The sequence below is a fragment of the Phaethon aethereus genome (assembly GCF_964289735.1).
Source record: "Phaethon aethereus genome assembly, chromosome: 4".
Taxonomy (NCBI): Eukaryota; Metazoa; Chordata; class Aves; order Phaethontiformes; family Phaethontidae; genus Phaethon; species Phaethon aethereus.
Genome location: NC_138578.1, coordinates 1,437,131 through 1,457,246, shown reverse-complemented (window position 1 = coordinate 1,457,246; position 20,116 = coordinate 1,437,131). Strand labels below are relative to the sequence as shown.

Here is a 20,116-nt window from a genome sequence, read left to right as displayed (position 1 = left end):
AAAAAAGAGAAAGGGGAAAAAAAACCACAGCCACCACCTCCCAACGTAACACTCATGTCTCAAAAGACTACTTACTCACTCTTGCAAGCATTGGAAAGAATTCACGAATACCTGGTATCACACACACAAAAAAGCATAAAGCACAAAACTTAGCGCTGAGATTCAGATACTATACATATGACAACACCAAAAACGTTTTCCAGTGGAAAGATAGCAGAACACAAGAACAAAAGAAGTTGTCTGTTCCACACAAAGCAAACCGAATGGCATCATTTTCTCCATTTTTACATAACAAGTGCAAGATTATCAGGAGAAGGGCAAACAAGCTCATCTCAAGAGCTGAACCATCTCCCATCCCGCCTGGAAGACGACAGAGAGTTCTGTCCATAACAACATAACTTCGTTTACAAAACCGTAACCAAAAGAATTCGGACCTTCAAGTTGCGTTACACCGTCAGAAAGACCACAAGGAGTCAGATTCTACGTGGGAGCAATGAGGGCAGCAAACCACCTAACCAGGTAGATACTCCACTGACAGCGAGTCACACTGAACATTTGTTTGCTTTCACACTCAAAATGCTGATACTCCAACCCTCTTCGTGTCCCTGTTGTTCTCTCACCTCCTCCCTTCTCCCGGCCCACCTTCATCTGCACCCTCCAGGCTTGAAAAGAAGCATTTGTTTGCCAAATGACATCCACTGTTTCGAGTTAGTACTTCTAAAACATTTATAGCCTGAAATACCAATTTCCAAAAGTCCCATTCCCAACACTTTACACCACTATGACATCTTCAGTAGAATGTAAAGGCTTTAATGCAGGCTTCCATTCCGTTCCTGCAAGAGGGGGATATCTAGGGGGGAAAAGAACAACAAAAAAAAAAACCCTCTTTAGATGTCCACGATTAGTTTCTTTCAGATTTCTACTGTGCCATTTTCGGTTTTAAACACAGGTCAAGAAATAAATCTTTAAGTTTTGCAAAGGTGAACCCACATCCATTCCTTCCTTGCTTTCAATTCCAGCTCTATGAACTAACTGTTTTTAGAAAAAGAAAATGTTATCTTTTTGAAATGTCTCAGCTTCTATTTAAAAGCTTATAAGCTTTATTTCGCCTTACTCGGAAGGGCACGATCTTCTCGGTACTCTCATCTATTAGTATCCACTACCAAGGAGCAGCCTTCTGAACAAGTGGTACCTTAAAACAGAGCAGCTGTCCAAGTCACGCGCATCCATGCTGCTTGCTTATTACAGTCCCTCACATTGTCTAAGCCGAACACACTGAACAGCCCGTATGTTCCTCACACAGAAGGTGGGAGAGTAAAGATTTCGTGTGCAGCCTGAGGAGACAAACTTAGCATGCCACTGCTTAAAAACAGGGGGTGGGGGGAGAGGGGAAAGAGCCCTATTTCAAGCTACGCTGAAGCGTGTTAGACCAAAGGCAATCCTGAGATAGTACTCTGTGAAAGCCAAAGCCAGGGATAAGTACAAATCAACGTTTACTCTATGCTATGTTCCCCATACAGCACCGGTCACTAAAACCAAGTGAAAAGCATGTGATTTGACCGAAGGGAGAACAACAGCATCCACAAGAACACAGACGCTCACGCAGGATGAAGTACATCGCAGAGCTATAAATGCTCAAGAGCTGGACCGTGGACAGTTTTTCAGAAAGATTCTTAGCTCGATCTTCCAGTACTGCACAGGCCACCACGAATTTTAAACTGCCATCGCTTGGATTACGTCACCCTGTAACACAAGCATTTAACAATTGATCCGAGACAGATTCTAGCACCCAGAAATGTAAGCATTTGGACAATTGATCAGACAATTCCCACTCTTATATCACAAAAGCACATTGTTATCTATTTACAGCTGATCAAGCAGTACTGGTCACCAACCGTCCCAAAGCACATAAACACACTTTTTTGTGTGTTTTCAGAGTCACAGAGCTCCATGTCAAGGTTGGGTTGTTGAAGCTGTCCCCCACACGGATGCTAACACCTTATTCAGCAGAACCATGAGGCGCATTCATTACTACAAAAACAAATCATTTTGAGATGAAAAAAACAAACAAAAAAAGAGTTGAAAATAGCCCTTCAATACAGTACAAAGTATCTCTCAGTTACCCCCTTCAGCACAGCTTTCCCAAGTATCTGTCTTCCCAGCAGTAGCTAGGCATTCCTAACAAGATGACCTCAGACAGACTCAAAAAGTTCCCTGAGACAGTTAAAACCAAAAAGCAGGGTGGGTTTCCAGCTGAAAGTTTGTGACATTCCAATTTTCCTTTAAGAGTAGAGCCCCGAGAGGCAGAAGTCCTACCATCGTCACATAAAATGCCTTACAAACTGAGGCATACCTCACAAATGAAATGTGTTTGAACATGTTGAATGTGACAGGATACACTCGAAAAGAGAAGACTGTTGTTTCATATGGATGAGAAATACCCATGAAATCAGTAAAGTCAATTAATCCAGAAACGGCAAAATTCCATGATTGAAATTTAAAAATGGCCACGTTTGCTCTTCTAGAATGGAACAAAAAACCATCATAAGATAAATGAACACGTCTTTATATACCAGAAAAACATTCTATGTGCAAGTAATACTATGTGGTGAAAAGCACAGCCAAGTTAGCAGCAGTAGAGCACTGAATATGATGGTATAGTACCTAGGAAGTCAACCCATTATAGATTCTGTCCTGAGCTTTATCGCTGGTACTGGAGGAGCGCTCCTATTACTGCTGAAGCAGAGAGCAAAACACAGGTCTAAGAAAAGAAATCACCTACAAAATAATCGACAGCAACAACAACAACAAAATCAATCAAATGTCTTCACAAGCCCTCACGCACTAAAGGAATGACTTTTTGTAGGCTGGATTTTCTTTATTCTCTCTAAAAGGCTGCAGAAGCAGATCACCAAAACAGCACTTCAAATGTAACAACTTCATAAAAATCTACAGAGCCAGTGTCCGTCTACAACAGATGCTGTTACTGAAGCTATTCTGTATTGAAGAATACAGAGTCACCAAAATTATCTTAAAGATAGCACAGCGAAAAGTTAAAAAAAAAACCAAAACCTAACTTAATTGGGAGACGCACCAGCAGGTAAACAACTCAAAACAACATACTAAAATTATCCACCACCTAACATACATCTCCTCCTCCTCCCGCTAATACTAGCTTTCAGCTTTGTGTTGGGTCCATTTCTCCCTTTTTTAGAGACTGATGATACTCCTACCCATGTTCCTTTTGCTGGACTGAGCCAAGTTCGTCCTATCTGCTCTTACGAGTAAAAATAGAGTTTTTCAGAACCCTCTACAGCTAAGCCAGAACTGAATGTTTCCCCAAACAGACATCCCTAAGGGCACACACTACTCCAGATAAGCTCTCTGCCTTGTAGACCTGCAGTAGTATTTATCAGCCTTCATTACCAGCTACAAGCCCACCGCTGCATACACCTTTCATTGCCGCATCGTATCAGCAGCTAGTTCAGAGAGCCACTAAGACACTAAACACTCTCTTTTCTTGTTATACCACAAAAGCACGACCTCTAATTCGTAGCAGTTTGCATCAGTTATCACTTGGTGCATTTTGTCAATAGGTCAATACCAAAAAAAGAGCTTTAAACCTACTGTTTCAGCTTCTCTCTCCGGACAGATTCATCAGACTGCTTACTCTCCACCCTCAGTGGTTAGCGATTATATAAAACCAAATCAGTCCAAAATCAAACCTCAGAAACCATCTCAAGCCTTTACCCACATCTGCTTTTCCTATTTTCACATAGTATATTGTTTTCCTTTGCCTCACTTCTTAGAGCTGTGACATCTCTGCAGTTGTCAGCCTGACGATATTTCCAACATCCTTCAGGGAGGTGCTTTAGTGAATTTGAAATCAGAGACATCTACCTTCTTCCTTTACTTTTTATTGTTGGGGGTGAGGTCACGCGGAGATGATGGGCTTGATCCGGATAATATCTACCACTTCAAATACATACTTTTATTCCAATTTCTTTTTATTCCTTTACCCTAATAATTCAGTGCCTCCCTCTGAGCATTTCAGACTTCACTGCCAAAAACGGCAGTGGAGCGTTCACTGAGTTCTACAATCACAAAATGATCCTTGGTGCCCATCCTTACTATCACACCACCGTTGTTTCCGCTGTTACCTCCCACAGATGAGGACACTTCCCTAACAAATCCACATATTTTTCTTCTTTAACAACTACATAATGACTTTTTCGACTGTCCAAGGTTATTTCCCACTCAGAAGCTAAGCTTTCACCCAAGACAGTTCTTTCACTTCTGTCCAGCATATTCTTCACTCGGCCTAGGGCAGCAGCAAGGCATTCAAGACCCTTCTGCCACATCCAGTATTTTCTGTTCATTTACTTTTACTCATTTTGGTAAGCATGTAAAGCTGGAGAGGGATAAATTCTATTCCTTAAGGGGCCTTAACATAGTGTTCTTGAGACTAGGTTTTCCACCGGTCCAAGGAAACTACTATCTTTAAAGGTGTCTCTACTTTTAAGTACCTTTAAGTACTTAGAAGTACCTTTTAAAGTGCCAAGATAAACACACCTCGAGCTTTTTGTGTCAATTTAAAAGACTGCAAAAAACTAAAAAGGTGTAAAGACTGACTGTTGACAAGAGGAATAAAGCTGCCCGATTCCCTTCCAACAACCCTCCCGAGATCTGTTCTCCTTTAACAGAGGCACTATGCTAGTTCATGCAAGCGGCCAAGTACGCTTTGCTATCAGGTTCTGGCAGGATCAGGGAAGATGACGACTCCGTATCCAGAGAACGCTTTTCCAATACATACTATCTCCTCCCAGTCGTAGCTGGGGGATTTCAGCATTCACGCTGCGTTACCATTTCAGAGAAGATTTCTCATTCAAGGGTCAGTGAAAAATGCCTAGGCAATCACTGCCACAACTGAAAAAAGGTAGCAACATAATGCCAGGAAGCTGAGGAATCTATAAGCGTTCACTAACAGCACATGCAAACTCAAAGGAAAAGCACTCACCTTAGAGTACATCCTCCAGGAACGCTTAAGACAAGGGATGTCAGAAGCTAGCTCTGACTAAAGTGAAACTGCAACGCTCAAGTCAAGAGTTGTAAGTTAATGGTCTTAAATTCCATTAGCAGCATCCTATTCTTACACCATCCATCTCTAAACAGAAGGGAGATGTGCAACGTAAAAATATTTCTGATATAAGTCTTCATCGATGCCTAAATGAAATGGACACCTAAATGGATTTTTATAGCGTAGCAAGTAAGCAGCATTCTGGCTCACAGCGAGAGAAACCCTTCAATCAGCAAAAAGCCTTCTTCCCTACTAAGTGCTTACATTGGCCCTATTATTTTGGATTTCAATTCTGTAAGGCAAACGTAAGCAGAGCAAAAGGAGGAAAGAAAACATCTTTACTCATCCATAGCGCTACCCTGAAGATGAACTAAACTAGACAGTCATTAAAAAGCAACTGTGTCAAGACATACTCCTGCATTTTTGCCTTCGCATTTGCCCAGTCCGTTTTCTCTCTTACTATAGAAGCCCCTACGATTTTGCTACAGAGGAACTGCCCAGTGCAAATTCAAACAGAACTGACATGAAGGTGCGAAAGCAAGACAAAATTACATAGCACTGGAAAAACACTTTTCCAGTGCTTATGATCAGAAGCGTAAGATTACATGCACAAATTTTTGCCTACTGGAAGCTTTCTGTAAGAAAACTTCCTTCAAGTTCTTCACGTTAAGTAGTCCTTGTTCTCACCGGGTAATACTATGTTCCCAGGCTTCAGTCCAATAACTTTTAAAGCAATAAAGAAATCTGGGTTTGGGCTAAACGCAAGCAAGATGAGGAACAAGTTCAGAAAAGACAACAACTTGGGACAGGGAGAATCCTTCTTCAAAGAAATAATACAGTCCTTTTTGATGCTGCATGTGAAGTATTGGTGATAGGAAAGCTATGTATCATGCAAGCAGCATTTGGATAGCCTCTAAACAGAGTAATGATTTCACACGTGCAGGAGCCGCGTACACCCTGACATCATTCATACTAACGCCTCCCGAATTCTAAGGTAGGTACTAATCCAAGACACCCTCACATTCGTATGTAAACATTGAGTACAAGGTCAAAACCATCCTCACTGAACATATGCTCTATCTGTGCACTCTATTTGCTATTTAAGTAGTAGGCATGTTCTCCTTCAGGAGAAGTTGCTCTTTATTTTCACCTGGTTAATATTGGTATGCCAGCTCCCAAAAATAGACGCTTTCTCTTATACCTTGCTGCAACACAGTATCTGGCCATTTTGGCTGTGGACTCGCAGAACACAATGAACGAATAAAAATGCCAGGCTCAGTAACCGTAAAAAGGACTGAAGGCAACATGCAGAGGCTAGTTCCTTATTTCCAGTTCTTCAGTCATTAAGCTTATATGAGTACACATTTAAACTTGTCTAATGTTTTACACCTAAGCACTTTCTGCAGCTAACAGCTGTAAACCCACTGCAAGTCCTTTAAGAGTTTAAGTGCAAATACATTCCCCGCAAAGAGTTGGGAAACCTTCAACCAGAAAAAGCCACTTTCTAAAACAAAGTGAGTGGCCTAGTCCATCATTTTCTCCTATGCATAATAATCCAATTAAGGGCACATCGATGTAAAATATTTCCATGTCAAACTCTATTCCAGGATCTGCTGGATCGGGATGTCCCCGCCTCCCTTTTCCCAGCTGTGAACCAGATAGTCTTTTGAACAACTCCACATTCAGGTAGGATGTTTGTGATGAATTTGGACTTGGTTAGTATCAGATTTCCAGACCTGCCCTAACTGTTAGGTAAACAAGCAGGACCCGTGACAATGTACTTGATGGTTCTTTCTTGTACAAAGCTCTCGACAATCAGAGGTACTTAGCTGGCTTGTTCAAGTTCACGGACTAAAACTGGCTAGAAAACTTACTCCGTTCCTTGACAGCAATACCAAGCCCAGAATTTAACAGAGCACAAGCTGTTAGAAAAGGCTGAAGAAGGAAAAATACATAAACTGAATAAAAACAATTAGAGACTTTCGCCTTCTTTATATTATTTTAATATGGTTGTCCACTTCTTGATCTTCCAAGTAACTTCAGATGAAACAAGTCAGACTGGGGACCGCACAGCAGAACTCACAGCCTTTACTATCAGTACAGCTGAACCAGCTACCAGATCGAAATACTTCTAGCTGAACACTGCGTGTTCACTGGAGCTCCAGACGTCCCGCTCCCCTTCTGTTCCTCCTTAGTTCTTCAGAAATAAAATCACAGATTCAGTTTACCTCACATTACCAGCAGAAAGATACAACAATTACCTTGCAAATATTTGCCCTTCTCAATTCAAGACACACTCACACTAAGAGCCTGATTTTAGCCCAAGACTAATCCTAAAGGCTATGAAGAGTGCAAAACAAAAAAAATCTTCAGCAGTCTTCCACAGCATAGCTAGACAACTCACCACCCTGACAACTGAGGCTGAGCTCCTCTGTCAACCCAACATATGTGCACCCCCCTCCCACAACAGAATCTCTCCCCCTCCACTACCATTTTCTTTAAATGATACACAGAGAGCCTAAAGGATTTATTTTACTATGACAAAATTTAATAAATGCATTGCAAAATCACAAAAAAGTTAACAAAAGTAATCTCAATATGTCCCAGACTGTGGACGGTAATTTCGTTTTGAAACCAATTGCTCAAGTTATTTCTATTAATAAGTATTCCAATAGTTTGGAAAGACTGCATACTCTGCAGTACCCACTTCACCACCTCTCAGACAGATCACGGGCCAGGTACTTGCTACAGAGATAGCTGGCCAAACAGAAGCCGTGTAAACACACAGCTGGGAAGAGCTCAAGGGAACAATTCCCCCCCACTTGGCAAAGGTAAGCTATTAGATCAACTCATGACATTATGCCATCCCATATCCTAAATATTTTTGCAGAACCCAAATGTGGTACACCTACCAGCATGGTTCTAAAAACCCACCTCAACCCAAAAAAACAAGTACGTTTTCGCAAATTAAAAGACACAAATACATTTAGAGTCATTTTTCAGATAGGTTGCATAGAAGCTTAAACGTTTCCCCCACACGTACGCTTCAGAAAAGCCCTTTTTCCAATTTTAGCACATAAAGTTTCCCACTGTATTTATCTCTGAGGAGATCCTTTATCAAGTTGATGCATCACAAAAATACCACCGTGCTGTTATGCCAACTTGCACTTCTGTTAGTGACTGAGATGGACAGAAGGCATATGTTCATCCGTGTAGCAGGCTGCCACGTTGCAAGTGCTCTTCTCCTTTAAACTAGCTTGGTTATTTGTGTTACGTTTACCACACTGATCACAACTGCGCTTGACAGTAGTCAGCGTGCAAAGTGTCTCCTTCGACGCAAAAGCGATGACGGCGATACCCAGAACTGCAGCAACGTTTTAAGAAAATACTGTTTCGTTCCTCTATTTCTCCCTATCCTTAACGCGCTGCTAGGGAGAACCTTAACGAACACCAGAGACAAAAAGAGCCAGTGCTGATTTTATCTCAAGAAGCTTTCAAGTTTTTAAGCTGCACGCAAAAGGAAAATTTCTGTGCAATTTATCTTTCCAGGACTGTACCAGCCGCTTTCAAATAGAAGATCCAAAGGAACTGTCAAGAGGATTACTTTGCCCTTTAATACAAAAATTGTCACAGATCTGCAGCATTCTTAACAATTCGAGTCCTCAGAGACAATGCATGTGTTTCTTTGACAGGCATTTAAATGAATGGTTCCACCAAAAAAGGCAGTCCTGATGCCTCCTCCCTGCCCAAGTTCCTGGCTCTTCGCTGTGTCAGCACAAGCTCTTGTGTGACTGCCTGACAAACTGGATCAAGGAACTGATCAACTGTAAACATGCTTTTTCTGTTGCTGAGGTTTTTTCAACGACATCATTTCCCAAGTGGCTGGGAGGAGCAATGAATGCCTTTTTTTTTTTTTTTTTTGGCAGCAGTGTGCTCACTGCAACCTTCGTACGAGCCCAATACCCCTGACTTGAGTGGGATTAGTACCCACGCCGACACAGAGGCTGAACAACACCGAGCACTTGGGGAAAAAAAAAAATAAGACACATCATGACTTGAAATTTTAAACTTCATTAAAGCATTGTTCACCATTCTGTGGGGGAGAGCAATTCACACCTGCAGAACAGCATAAAAAAGAAAATTTCGCTGGCAAAGCATTTCAGGACAAGACTGAACAAAAGGAAATAAATACCTGAAGTTTTGAAATGGTAAAGCTCAGGGACAGGAAAACGTGTGAGTCACGAGATACCTGCCAGACACAGATGTGCTAGGGACCCCCAACTTTCTCATTAGAACGAGCGTTTAGTTCTGTTCTTGTGCGTGGGGAAGAAAAGGGAAGATAAGAACGACCTTGCTCCTCTGCTCTCTGAATCATTCCCCGCCCTAGAGAGGGGTTTCAGATGTTGCCCTTCTGCTGAGGCTGCAATCCACAAAACGTTTCCTGCAAAGGAGGACAGATGTGCAGGCTTAGAAACAATCATTCCTTCTTCATTAGGGCACAGGGGAACAAGCCTGAGCTCAAATACGAGGTAGCCTCCTCAGCAGTAGAAAGAAGTCACATTACTATGTCAAAGTTCATTTTAACCTAAAAAAAAGAATCCAGACACTTGACTTGTTGACCGTTTCAAGTCGAACTTGAGTAGAATGGAGGCCAAAAGCCCAAACTGATATTCTAAAGAGTGACATTTCATCATACTTCTTAATATGCCAGACTTGTTTCTAGCTCTGCTTTCTAGCATCTGAGCAGTTGCTTATTTGGACACATTATCCATTCCTGATGATTAATGCCACAAGCCTAAGATATCTGGTTAGCGAAGGGAAAAAAAAATAAAATCAAGGCTTATTTCAGCTCATTTACTAGAATCCACCATTATACTCCTAAGCCTTGAGGATTCATCGAAAATACAGCAGAGGGAGAACACCTGCACATCAAACACCAATAATTTCTATTTGACAAAAACAGCTTAGGGTAACGCAAACAAAAAATCATCATAATTACAACACTCAGCCTAAAAGAAAATACTGCAAGCACAAACAAAGATATATTATAGACACGCTTGGTTTCATGGCTGATTTTTAGCCTGGTATACAGCTATTACTACCTAACTGTTGTGTCACCTTACTTTCACGTTAGGTATCTCCACATGGCTTTAGCTCTTCAGATAGTTACAAGCTTAGGATTGCATACAGGGAGAAAAAAAGTGGCTGAAAAACACCTGGAATACTGAGATAACCTCTCTGAGTACCGATTAATACAAAGCACTAACTGCTTAGTGAAAACAGAGGGGAAATGCTGCCCTTGATTGGTCCAGCACATCTTTTCTCCAAACATTCCTGTCGCCACTGCACAGTGACTGCATAGAGGTCACCACAATTCACATACTAACACCAAGACACTCACTGGTAATACTAAGCACACATTAAGGAAGACTTTCTTTTTTCCCATGTACATATGTAACTTAAACGTCCTTATCCAATACATGTGCTAGCATTGAAGTCCTTCCCCACCCACACCGTTAGTATTCTTTCTTGAAACATCAAAAGTTACCAAGGTCAAAAAAAAGTCCTACACAGGTACAGAAGCTCTACAGATACAGCACATTTTCAAGATGTTATTTCCACTTGGTCACCCAAAATGCCATACCGTCAAGAAAGTAAAAGCACATCATCATTTCAGGAAAACAAGCAGGGAGTCTACCGAGGCGGCCACAGATTCTGCCTCGAATTGCCTAAAAAACTCGTATCAAATTTGTGTAATTTCTTTTCTAACCATCAATTTAAAAGGGCTTGTTTCTTTAACCTCTGAAACAAAGCCTTCTTACTTATCTCGGATATGCAGCATTGATTTTTCAATTCCTAAACTTCCAAGTCAGCTGTATCCTAAACAAGCACAAACAGTTAGTGTCATTTTTAAAACACAGATAGAGAAAAAAACCAAACATACATAATCCCGTTTGCCTTCAAAGTTGACAGATTAGGAAATTCCCTCAGCTAAGTCTCTTCCAAAGAAATCATTCTCTTCACAGAACTAAATTACAAGCTTAAAATATGGGGTGTTTGGCTCCAGCCCGCACACAGAAATTATCTTTACAAGGACATTTCCTGGAGAAATATCTGAGGAAGTAAACAAATTCACGTGGCGCCACCAGTACCCCACTCCACCTTCCGCAGCGCTCATTTTACGCAGGGGGCTTCTTGTTAAGTCCAGATACTCGCTAGTAACTTCCAGCGCATAGAGTAGACAAAAAAAAATATTTAAGATCTTTTTTTAAAAATATGCGCTAGGTCCAACCAGACACCATTTATCAGCTCTGCATACCTAGACTCTTTGCCACGCGCATAAAGGGACTACTTAATCTTTGCTCGCCACCTCAGCCAGTTAACAGTACACTCAATCTCTTAACTAGCATATGAATTCTAGCAAGGTAACTCCCTTAGATAAGGGAGCATATACCAGTCATCATCAATAAGGCAATGCCAGTAACGATTGAAAGGTGGTCAGCAGGGAACAGCGAAGGCAGCCAAATCATTATGCCGATTTTCCAGACTGATTTTGCTGGAACCTTGTCTACGGAACACTAAGGAAGGGACGTCAAACATTTTTGACTAATGCTTCCTGGGGTCAGGTACAGAAGATTTCACTACTGTGAAAGCAGGTTGCGGGATTCACGTAGAAACAGCCCTATCAGCCCTGTTATTTGAGGATTTTTTGAGAAACATCCTTTCACACTTCCAGGCCATCTCTAGTTCTACTCATCTTCAAAGACGATCAACGGATGCTAACTCTTGACAGTTGTATTACATCATATTTACCATATCCCTCACACAAAATAAAACAAAAATCTCACTTGTAGCACCAGTCCAGTAACGATGCTATCCCTAAGAGCGGGCTTTGCGTTGGGAGTACATAACACGCGATTGACAACCTGCATTTCTGAAGCGTCATGGTACGGGTTCTTTCTAGAGAAGGAACAGCAGTCTCCCAAAGACCCTGCTGTGGCTCACCTGTTTTTTTCAGTCACATGAGTTCAACGGACTTAAGGTAACTGCTGCTATATCGTGCTGTACATTGTACAAACTACAAAGATGAGGAAAAGGCCAAAATCAGCTTAGGTCTTATGCAACATTGGGGTTTTTTTCCTACGGGATTTGACTATTCTTCTTTTGAAGTGAAGAAACAAAACTGTACAGGCAAAAAACTGCCCAAGTAGCGTTAAGTCTAAAATTTTTTCCTAAAAATATTAAAAATCTAAAAAAATCTAAAATCTTTTTTCTAAAGGAAAAAAAAGAATTACAGCATAAACAGCACAGCAGAATACGAGACTGAATTGAACTGTCCCCCGCTAACAGGGACAGAGCCCAATTAGTGGCATTTTCAGTCACGTATTGGAAGGCACAAGGAGATGAAAGTAACAGTACTACCGAGAACATATCGTATAGCAGTCAAGTGAGACGTACTGGCTCTTTAGCAGCCCTGCAGAAACCAAAGGGCTTATTGCAGGATTCTAATTAAGACAGCTAGGATTAAAAAAAAAAATACAAAATAAATTCTGTGCCTCACATCAACAGCTTACTCGAACACTTAAGCTGTTAAAGACTTCTACAATTTAAGTATTCCAACTGTGTGCCTGTGACGCCCTTGAAATTACACCAGTAAACCCACATTTTCAAATTAACACGATATCTGAAGGCACAGGAGTTAAGACTAGCTTCTTCTGCAGGAAGAAGTTTTAGAGCACTGGTGGTGTTTTGTTGTTTCATTTACTTCGTCTTACTAATTCAGTCCCATTACTAATTCAATTGCAGATGAAATAAACAAAAATGAACTTTTATTTACAGCAGCTGTGATGCCCAAGTAAAAACAAGAATGCTTAAGAAACAGCTAAAACATCTCAAAAACATCCTTTGCATAGGGCGGTGCTTTCAGGTACAGCTAACATTATTAAGGATTATGTTTAGGACAGCTAATTTGCACATCATATGAGAATCCAGTAACAAACTGTAACAGTCAGGAAAAAATGAAAGAAACACACACAAATCCATGACCGATCTACATCTAATCATCACGAGACTTTTTGCTCAAGGAGGAAACTGAACTTACAAACTCTTAAAATGGATACGATATTAGGAAAAGCAATTATAAACCCCACTGCCAGCAGCAAACATCCTCAAAGTTCAAAGACTTGACATAAGCTTGTAAACAGTTTTTATTACACAATTAAGCCTTTCTGTGTTTAATAAGAAGTCCTAATGCACTCTGGACATAAGAGTTTAAAGTAGCAACTTTCTACTAGGACTTGCTCATTTTTTCCACTACTTATTGAGGACAAATGCTTAACAAAACCAGTACGTACAAGGACGCTTCCAAGACACCTGCATATCGATGTTTTTTATCTGAGCATGCTCAAAGGAACTCCTAAACCATGTTTTCACAAAGAAAAGAACAGAGCAAATAATAAAGCTCCCAAAGAATAAGGTTCCCAAGCTTCACATTACAGGTCAGCCTTCAGTCATATCACCTGTGTCCCTTACTTGTTTTGACTCATGTCCTGAAAATCACCCTTTTAAGAACCTCAGAAAACTGACCTTTGACTTGACCTAAGGCACAAATTTGACGGGCAGTTTTCTTCTTATTTGTTTCACATATTTACATATCGAGCCACGCTAAATGGGGGGCGGAGGGTAAAACTGTACAAAGCCCCACTAGAAAGTAAAAGCAGCTTCCCATTAGGGATGCAATGAAGAGACTGGCACAAGAATATAGTCGTCTTCAGTGACACTCCCCACACAATTCCGGTCGGGAACAGACATGCACCTTCATCTCACCCTTCAACATCTAACATGTCAACCGATTAAATTTTCCAACTGCGTCACTGCACCTGTCCAATTTTTGCCCTAACGCACGCTCTCCGTGAGTTACCACCTGATCAAAGTAGCACTGCGGTCCTATTTAACAACAATACAGCTCCTTCAACAGCTTATGAGACTACCTCTATGACAACGGAACCATTTCGCTTGTTGTACATGATCGTTCACAAACTAAGGCCAAAATTCTGCCAGGAAGAGCATGCAAGCGGACTTCCCTCGGTATGTGACTTCTACGGTTATTTTTCTCTTACCTTGAGATTCCTCTCGTTGCGTACTGAAAACAGTTGCCGTGTTTTCATTAACTGGTGGTTAGAGAAATTTAATTTTAATTTAATTGCCATTTACATTTAGAGAAATTTAAATTTAATTTAATTGCCATTTACAGACAATACTGGGCCTTGCTACCTAGAATCTCGGGGTTTTTTGGCGAGCAGCAATTTGCTGCCATTTCAAAAAGCAACCTTGGAGGTGGCCGTAAACATTGTAGTAGGAGCTCCTTAAGTTGCTGGTATCAAATTTCAATTTAACTTCTCCCAAAGCTCCATCCAGCGCCTATGCTTCCACACTGAGATCTAACAGAGTTCTGAAACAGACTGAGATTAAAACATCCAATTACAACTTTTTATTCCGTTCCATCAGCTCAGCAACAACAGAGCCAAACAATGTCCTTCCACGCATGGGGTTTTTGTGATTTAGTACCTGCCAGGTTTCCATTTATAACTCCTTTGACTTGTTGCTACCGTACTCCTGATTTTTAGAAGCTGTGTCATTAGCAGTCAAATCTAGCCCTTGGCTTCAGAGATTAGAGAAGTCTTCATGTATTAGGCACGGGAAGGGCAAAAAATAGCCTAAGACAAACTGTCCTAAGTTTACAGAGATAATGAACTAAATGATTGGGAGGGAACACCATCTTATGCAGTGTTTCCACAACACTTTCCATTTACAGCAAAACCATAAACCTAAGATTTCTTTGTGTTTTTCACTTCATCTGCCTTCCATACTGCCAGTGGTCAGAAGAACTGCTGAAAGCCACACGAGCTATGCCCATCTCATCTAAGACTGATTAAAAAAAAATTTTAACCCCAAACAAATAAAACCCCAATAAAATCCCACAGTAGAAATGAGCTTTTTTTTTTTTTTTTTAAGAAAAAAAGGCTTCTAAACGCCAAAATTAAACATCAGGTTGCTTCCAGGCAAGGAAAACTCCCTTTCGCTGAGAACGCTCAAAACATTGCCTCCCCAGGAGCTGCTGGGAACTACGTGGAAGTTAGATCCTCTGCTCCGTTAATCAGGCCATGCTCACATTCACATGCCTGAAGACTGTAGAATATACTCATCTGAAATGACAATCTATATTGCTTTGTCTGGAACTCAGTGGAAGAAAGATTAGAACAGTTTTTTGCAAGCAACCTGAACGACCAAGAAAAAGAATTACTATAAATGAAACTGTTAGATGACAAAATGTAGTCTATCCCGAACTTAATATATCACTCACTTACTTACGCCTGCTTAATATGTAATCCCAGACCACCCCGACTGGGAAAGCCCTCAGTTACTATGAACAAGTAGTAGAAAATCAGAGAAGCTTCCAGATGCCAAAACTGCCTTGCCAGCTATCGGTATCTACAGCACATGTCATTCTGTCAAAACAAAAAGTGAAGTAGTATTCTGCTGCCTCATGATAGTTTACAGACCATTTGCTTTTTTTAATCCCTCTGCAGGTCTCAAAGCATACTAAATAGGTACCGGCAGCTACCTAAGGCACAGCGTGCAAGCCAAGGCTCACCTCACCTAAGACGACAAACATTCCTCGATTGTCTCTGCTTTTCTCCTCACACCATACACACTACACCATGTGAAAGCTATCCATCTAAGAAGCCACTTGGAAGAATGGCTACATACCACAACATAAATCTGCCTACGATTTTGCCAGTAAGCCTCACTGTACACAAATTCTGTTGAAGGTTGCCATCACATACAACTAAACTCAACGCATAACTCTCTGCTAAGTCACTGAAGGGCCTTCATCCCGTCACCACGCACCACCACAGCAAAACTCAACGGGTTCCGTTCAAAAGAATACGGGAGTTCCTCGAGTATCTGTAGGAGAGCTATACAGCACAGTTTAGCACGTAACCATGCCCATCTCACAAGTTTTACACTTCAAAAACCTCTACCTAGACAATGATATTCGCTTTCCTAAAAGTCAACACCACAGAAACAAAATGCCAAGCCTAATTACTTGTTAGTTGAGGCACACTCATTGTGTGCAGTTGGTCTCACAGAACTTGGATAAAATGCTTCTTGTATCAACTTGCGCAGAAATAAAACGCAGAGTGCTTCTTAACCATGGAAAAACCGATCACCATCTTAGCCCAGCCCTTCCTTAAAACGTATCAGACTCTTCCTTCCTGCGCGTTTTTATTTCTAAGACAAAAGCACATATACCACTTAAAAGCCAAGCCGCTCAGAAATGAAGTTCAAGCAAAAGCTTACAAACTTGCAGTGGACTTTTTTGAGGACACTGTTGAAAGAAAGCGGAAGTGAACACTCCGCTTAGGACGTTACAGAATTACAGCTACCCGGCAAAGCAACGCTCTGTGACTACATATGCAAATAAGAAAGAGGCTACAAGTCTTGCTCTGGCCTTTTCCAGCGATACCTACCTGAAAAACCTAACGTTAAACGAGAGCAAGTTAAGAACCCTTCCTGGTGCTGGTTTCAGCATTACATTGAAACGGTGGCTGCTGTCAGGTTCAGAGAACGCGTCGGATGAGAGCAAAACGCCCAGGCCTCTACTGCCGCCTCCGCTTCAGCTGCACATTCACCTGCTTTTCTTCAAGATGATCTATGCCCGTGACCGGGAGCGCAAACAGCTTTGCGGCAGCGCGCCCAGAGCTCGGGCCTGTCTCCCACGCCTGAGCCCGGGGCTTCCAGCAGCTTTCCCACCGTCACACTCTCCCGCTCCCGGCTCCGCTCCCAACGGCGCCGTGGCACACGCAGACACAAAACACGGCGTCCACGGGCACCTGCAACGTTTCTCGGGGCTCTCCCTTGAGCAGCGCCCAAGGAAAACCACAGGTGCCCAAAACCAGAGACCAAGGCCGCTGCCGGCTGAGGCTGCCAGGGGGCCCCCGGGGCAACCCCGGGCTGGCTCCACACCCTCCCCAACGGACACCCGCCCGCTCCCGCCGTCTTCACCGAGGCGGGGGTGCGCGGGGGCCTCCCGCCAGCCCCGGGTGCCGGCCGTCCCCGATCCCGCCCCGCCACGAGGCCGCCGCCGGGCGGCGCGGTGCTGCCCCCTTCCTGCCTCCACAGCGGGTCCCCGCGGGCGGCGGGGGAGGCGGGAGCGGGGAGGAATTATGAAAGCGGATCACTAGGGCAACCCCCGCGGCCGCCGCCGGGGACCCGTCTCCCCGTCCCCGGGGGCGCCCATCCCCGCGGTACCTCAGACACCTCCTCTTCTTCCTCCTCCTCCTCGTCGTCTTCCTCCTCCTCCTCCTCCTCCTCGCTGCCGTTGTTGCTGCTCTCGCTGCCGCCGCCGCCGCTCTCGCTGCTGCTGGCCGGCCGGCCGGCCCGCGCGCTCCGCTTCGCCTTCGTCGGCGCCTTCTTCTTCAGCAGCAGGTCGCACACCCGCACCAGCCCCCGCGGCGCCGCCGCCGCCCCGGGCGGGCACGACGGCGGCGAAGTGCCGGCGCCGCCGTTCAGCCCCTCAGGGGGACCGGGCCCCGCCGTGGCGCTCCCGGCGTCGCCGCCGTCACCGCCTCCCTCCGCCGCCGCCGCCGCCGTCGCGCCGGCCACCTTCTCCATGGCCGCCGATCCGCCTGCTTCAGCGCCGGCGCCGGTGAGGAAGGAGAAGGCACCCGGGGCCGCCGCCGCTGCCTCGGTCACCTCTAGCGCCGGCGCCGCGCCACCTCTCGCGATACTTGTCGTCGCCGCCGCCTCAGCGGCGGCGGGCGCCGCTCCCGCCGCGACAACCGCCGCCGCCCCGCCCCCCGCCGCCGCCACCCGGTTCGTGCGGCCTCGGCTCGGCCCCGCGCCGCGCTCCCCCGCCCCTCCCCGCGCCCGCTCCGTCGCGGCACCCTCCTGGCGGCGACCCCTTCCGTGCGTGCCTCAGTCACCGCCCCGGCGCCGGAAGCGCCGCCGACGTCATCACCCGCCGCGGCGGCGCCGCGCGGCCGTGCCTCTCCGCCGCTGCCGCCTGGGCCCCGCCCCGCGGCGGCCTCGGCCCTCAGCGCGGGCGGCCGCCGTCGCCTCGTCCCCTCGCCGCGGGGCTGCCGCCGACGGCAACGGCCGGGAATACGCGCCCCGCTCCCCCGGCCGGCCCCGCCGGCGCCCCCCGGCGAAGAGAGAAGGTGGTTTGGCAGCGAGGCGGCGGCCAGGCCGCTCCTGTGGCTGGCTGATGCCCGACGTTGAGTTGCGTCGTCAAACTAAATGCCAGGAGAGCGGTAAGACTGGGCCTGGTCAAGCAGCACTTTCTGTGGAGCAGTTCTGCCCGTTCGGCCGTGCCGGCCTTGACCTGTGTGTGGGAGTGGGCGCAGTACGCGGTAAACCTCCGCAGAAAATGGCGAACGCACGACTAAGGCCTTGGCTCAACCCCGTCGTGAAACCACAACACGCACGTTTACAGTTCGATGTCCTTTCACACAGCGCCGTGCTCCCTGGGCACTGTGCATTCCAAGGCAACCTCCTAAGCCCCGTTTTAACAGAAAGTTGGTGGAGTATCCCTAAAAAAGTAGGAAACATGTAGATCTTGGTGTCAATGACCCTAAGCTTTTATTGCATCCTTCGGCTGTGTCGCTCAGTCCTGTTCCCTCCTTCTGGCCCTCTGACCGAGACTTTCATCCCTGACATGTCCTTGGGACGTTAATACTCAGCTGGGTTTTTTGTCTGGAAAAACCCTGTCGCCTCCGTCGATGCAGGTTGGGTCCGGGCAGTAACAAAAGTCTTGTGGCCGTTAAATCTAGGCAGTCCATGCATGCACATTGAAAGAATGGGTTTTGGATGGTTTCTTTGTTTGTTTGTTTTTACCAGACCTGTAAATGTTTCTTCCCACACAAACACATGATTGTAAAGATTGGTAATGGCTCTAACGCGCTGGTACGCTACGGATGCTTTGGAATGGGTGTTTCAAGCCAATAGTGTCTATGCCGGTTATATTTTACAGAAATGCAAAGAGCTTGTCGTTGCTCTATTACTTTACTCTTAAGTGTTGTCTTTTGTCTTATTTGGATAATGTTGGAAAGCACCAGTCGTGTCTGCAGCATCTCTGAAATGAAACACTGCTTTTGAAAAAAATTCTCAAACAACTGCTACACATCATGAAAGCGATTCTGGACAGTTTCCCCCCAAATCTTCCTGTTCCTTACATCCCACCAAAACCTACCTTTTGTTACATGCCTCTATATGTTCTTAATAAAAGGAGCGTGTTAGTGGGTAGCAGCACCACTGCTAAATTAGAAAATTATTTCCAAGTCATCCGGCTATAGCTGTAGTTCTTAACCTCTAATCTTTGGGTGCGAGGTCTAAACTGAACAATACATTTATAAATACCTCTGTAGATGACAGTTTGATATGATCCAGGAGAAATAAACTGAATGTTCCAGGCACATACATGCTACTTCCTGGTACGACTGTGCAAAAATCTCAGAACAAAACGGTGCAGGATGCGTGACGGCAAATCACTGAGAATAATGCTTTTGTCCTCTTGTCGGAAATGCATTGATTCTTACTGTTTTATATTGAGATGCAAGCACAAGTTAAGCATTTGTTATTTGTTGTGGTCACAACAAGCAGAAAACAGCATTGTGAGTACAGGTAACCTCAGCCTTACCAGCTGAGATGCACGGTGTGCACGTGAAAAGTATATCACTTTTTTTCAAGTGATAAGCCTGGAAAAGGGACTTAGTCTTTATCATTTGATCCAAGAGGTGACCGACTTCTTTAAACAAAACATGTCTAAGGTTTCTTTGGCTGCACAAGCAGCCTGTTAGAGGACCAGATTCACCAAATTGACCCGCTTGGATTTAGGAAGGGCAGCTGCAGGACTGGATTTTACCCTTTGAGCTGTTAGCAAGGCCTTGCCATCTCTATCCCTTTCCGGTGCAGCGTAAGGTTGCAAAATGGCTCCTAAGGATGGGTCCGCCACCGAGCTGGTGCAGGCAGAGCTCC

General features: G+C 44.4%; 1 protein-coding gene across 1 annotated transcript in view; it reads right to left on the bottom strand.

The window, feature by feature from the left end:
- Positions 1–17,755, bottom strand: part of ANKRD17 (ankyrin repeat domain 17) — a gene marked incomplete at its 5' end in the record, with an annotated part of 95,414 nt that extends 77,659 nt beyond the window's left edge. The window contains one exon of the mRNA XM_081999340.1: positions 17,393–17,755. Within this exon, the coding sequence (XP_081855466.1) occupies positions 17,393–17,755 (363 nt within the window). The remainder of the gene's footprint in view (positions 1–17,392) is intronic.
- Positions 17,756–20,116: the final 2,361 nt, after the last annotated feature.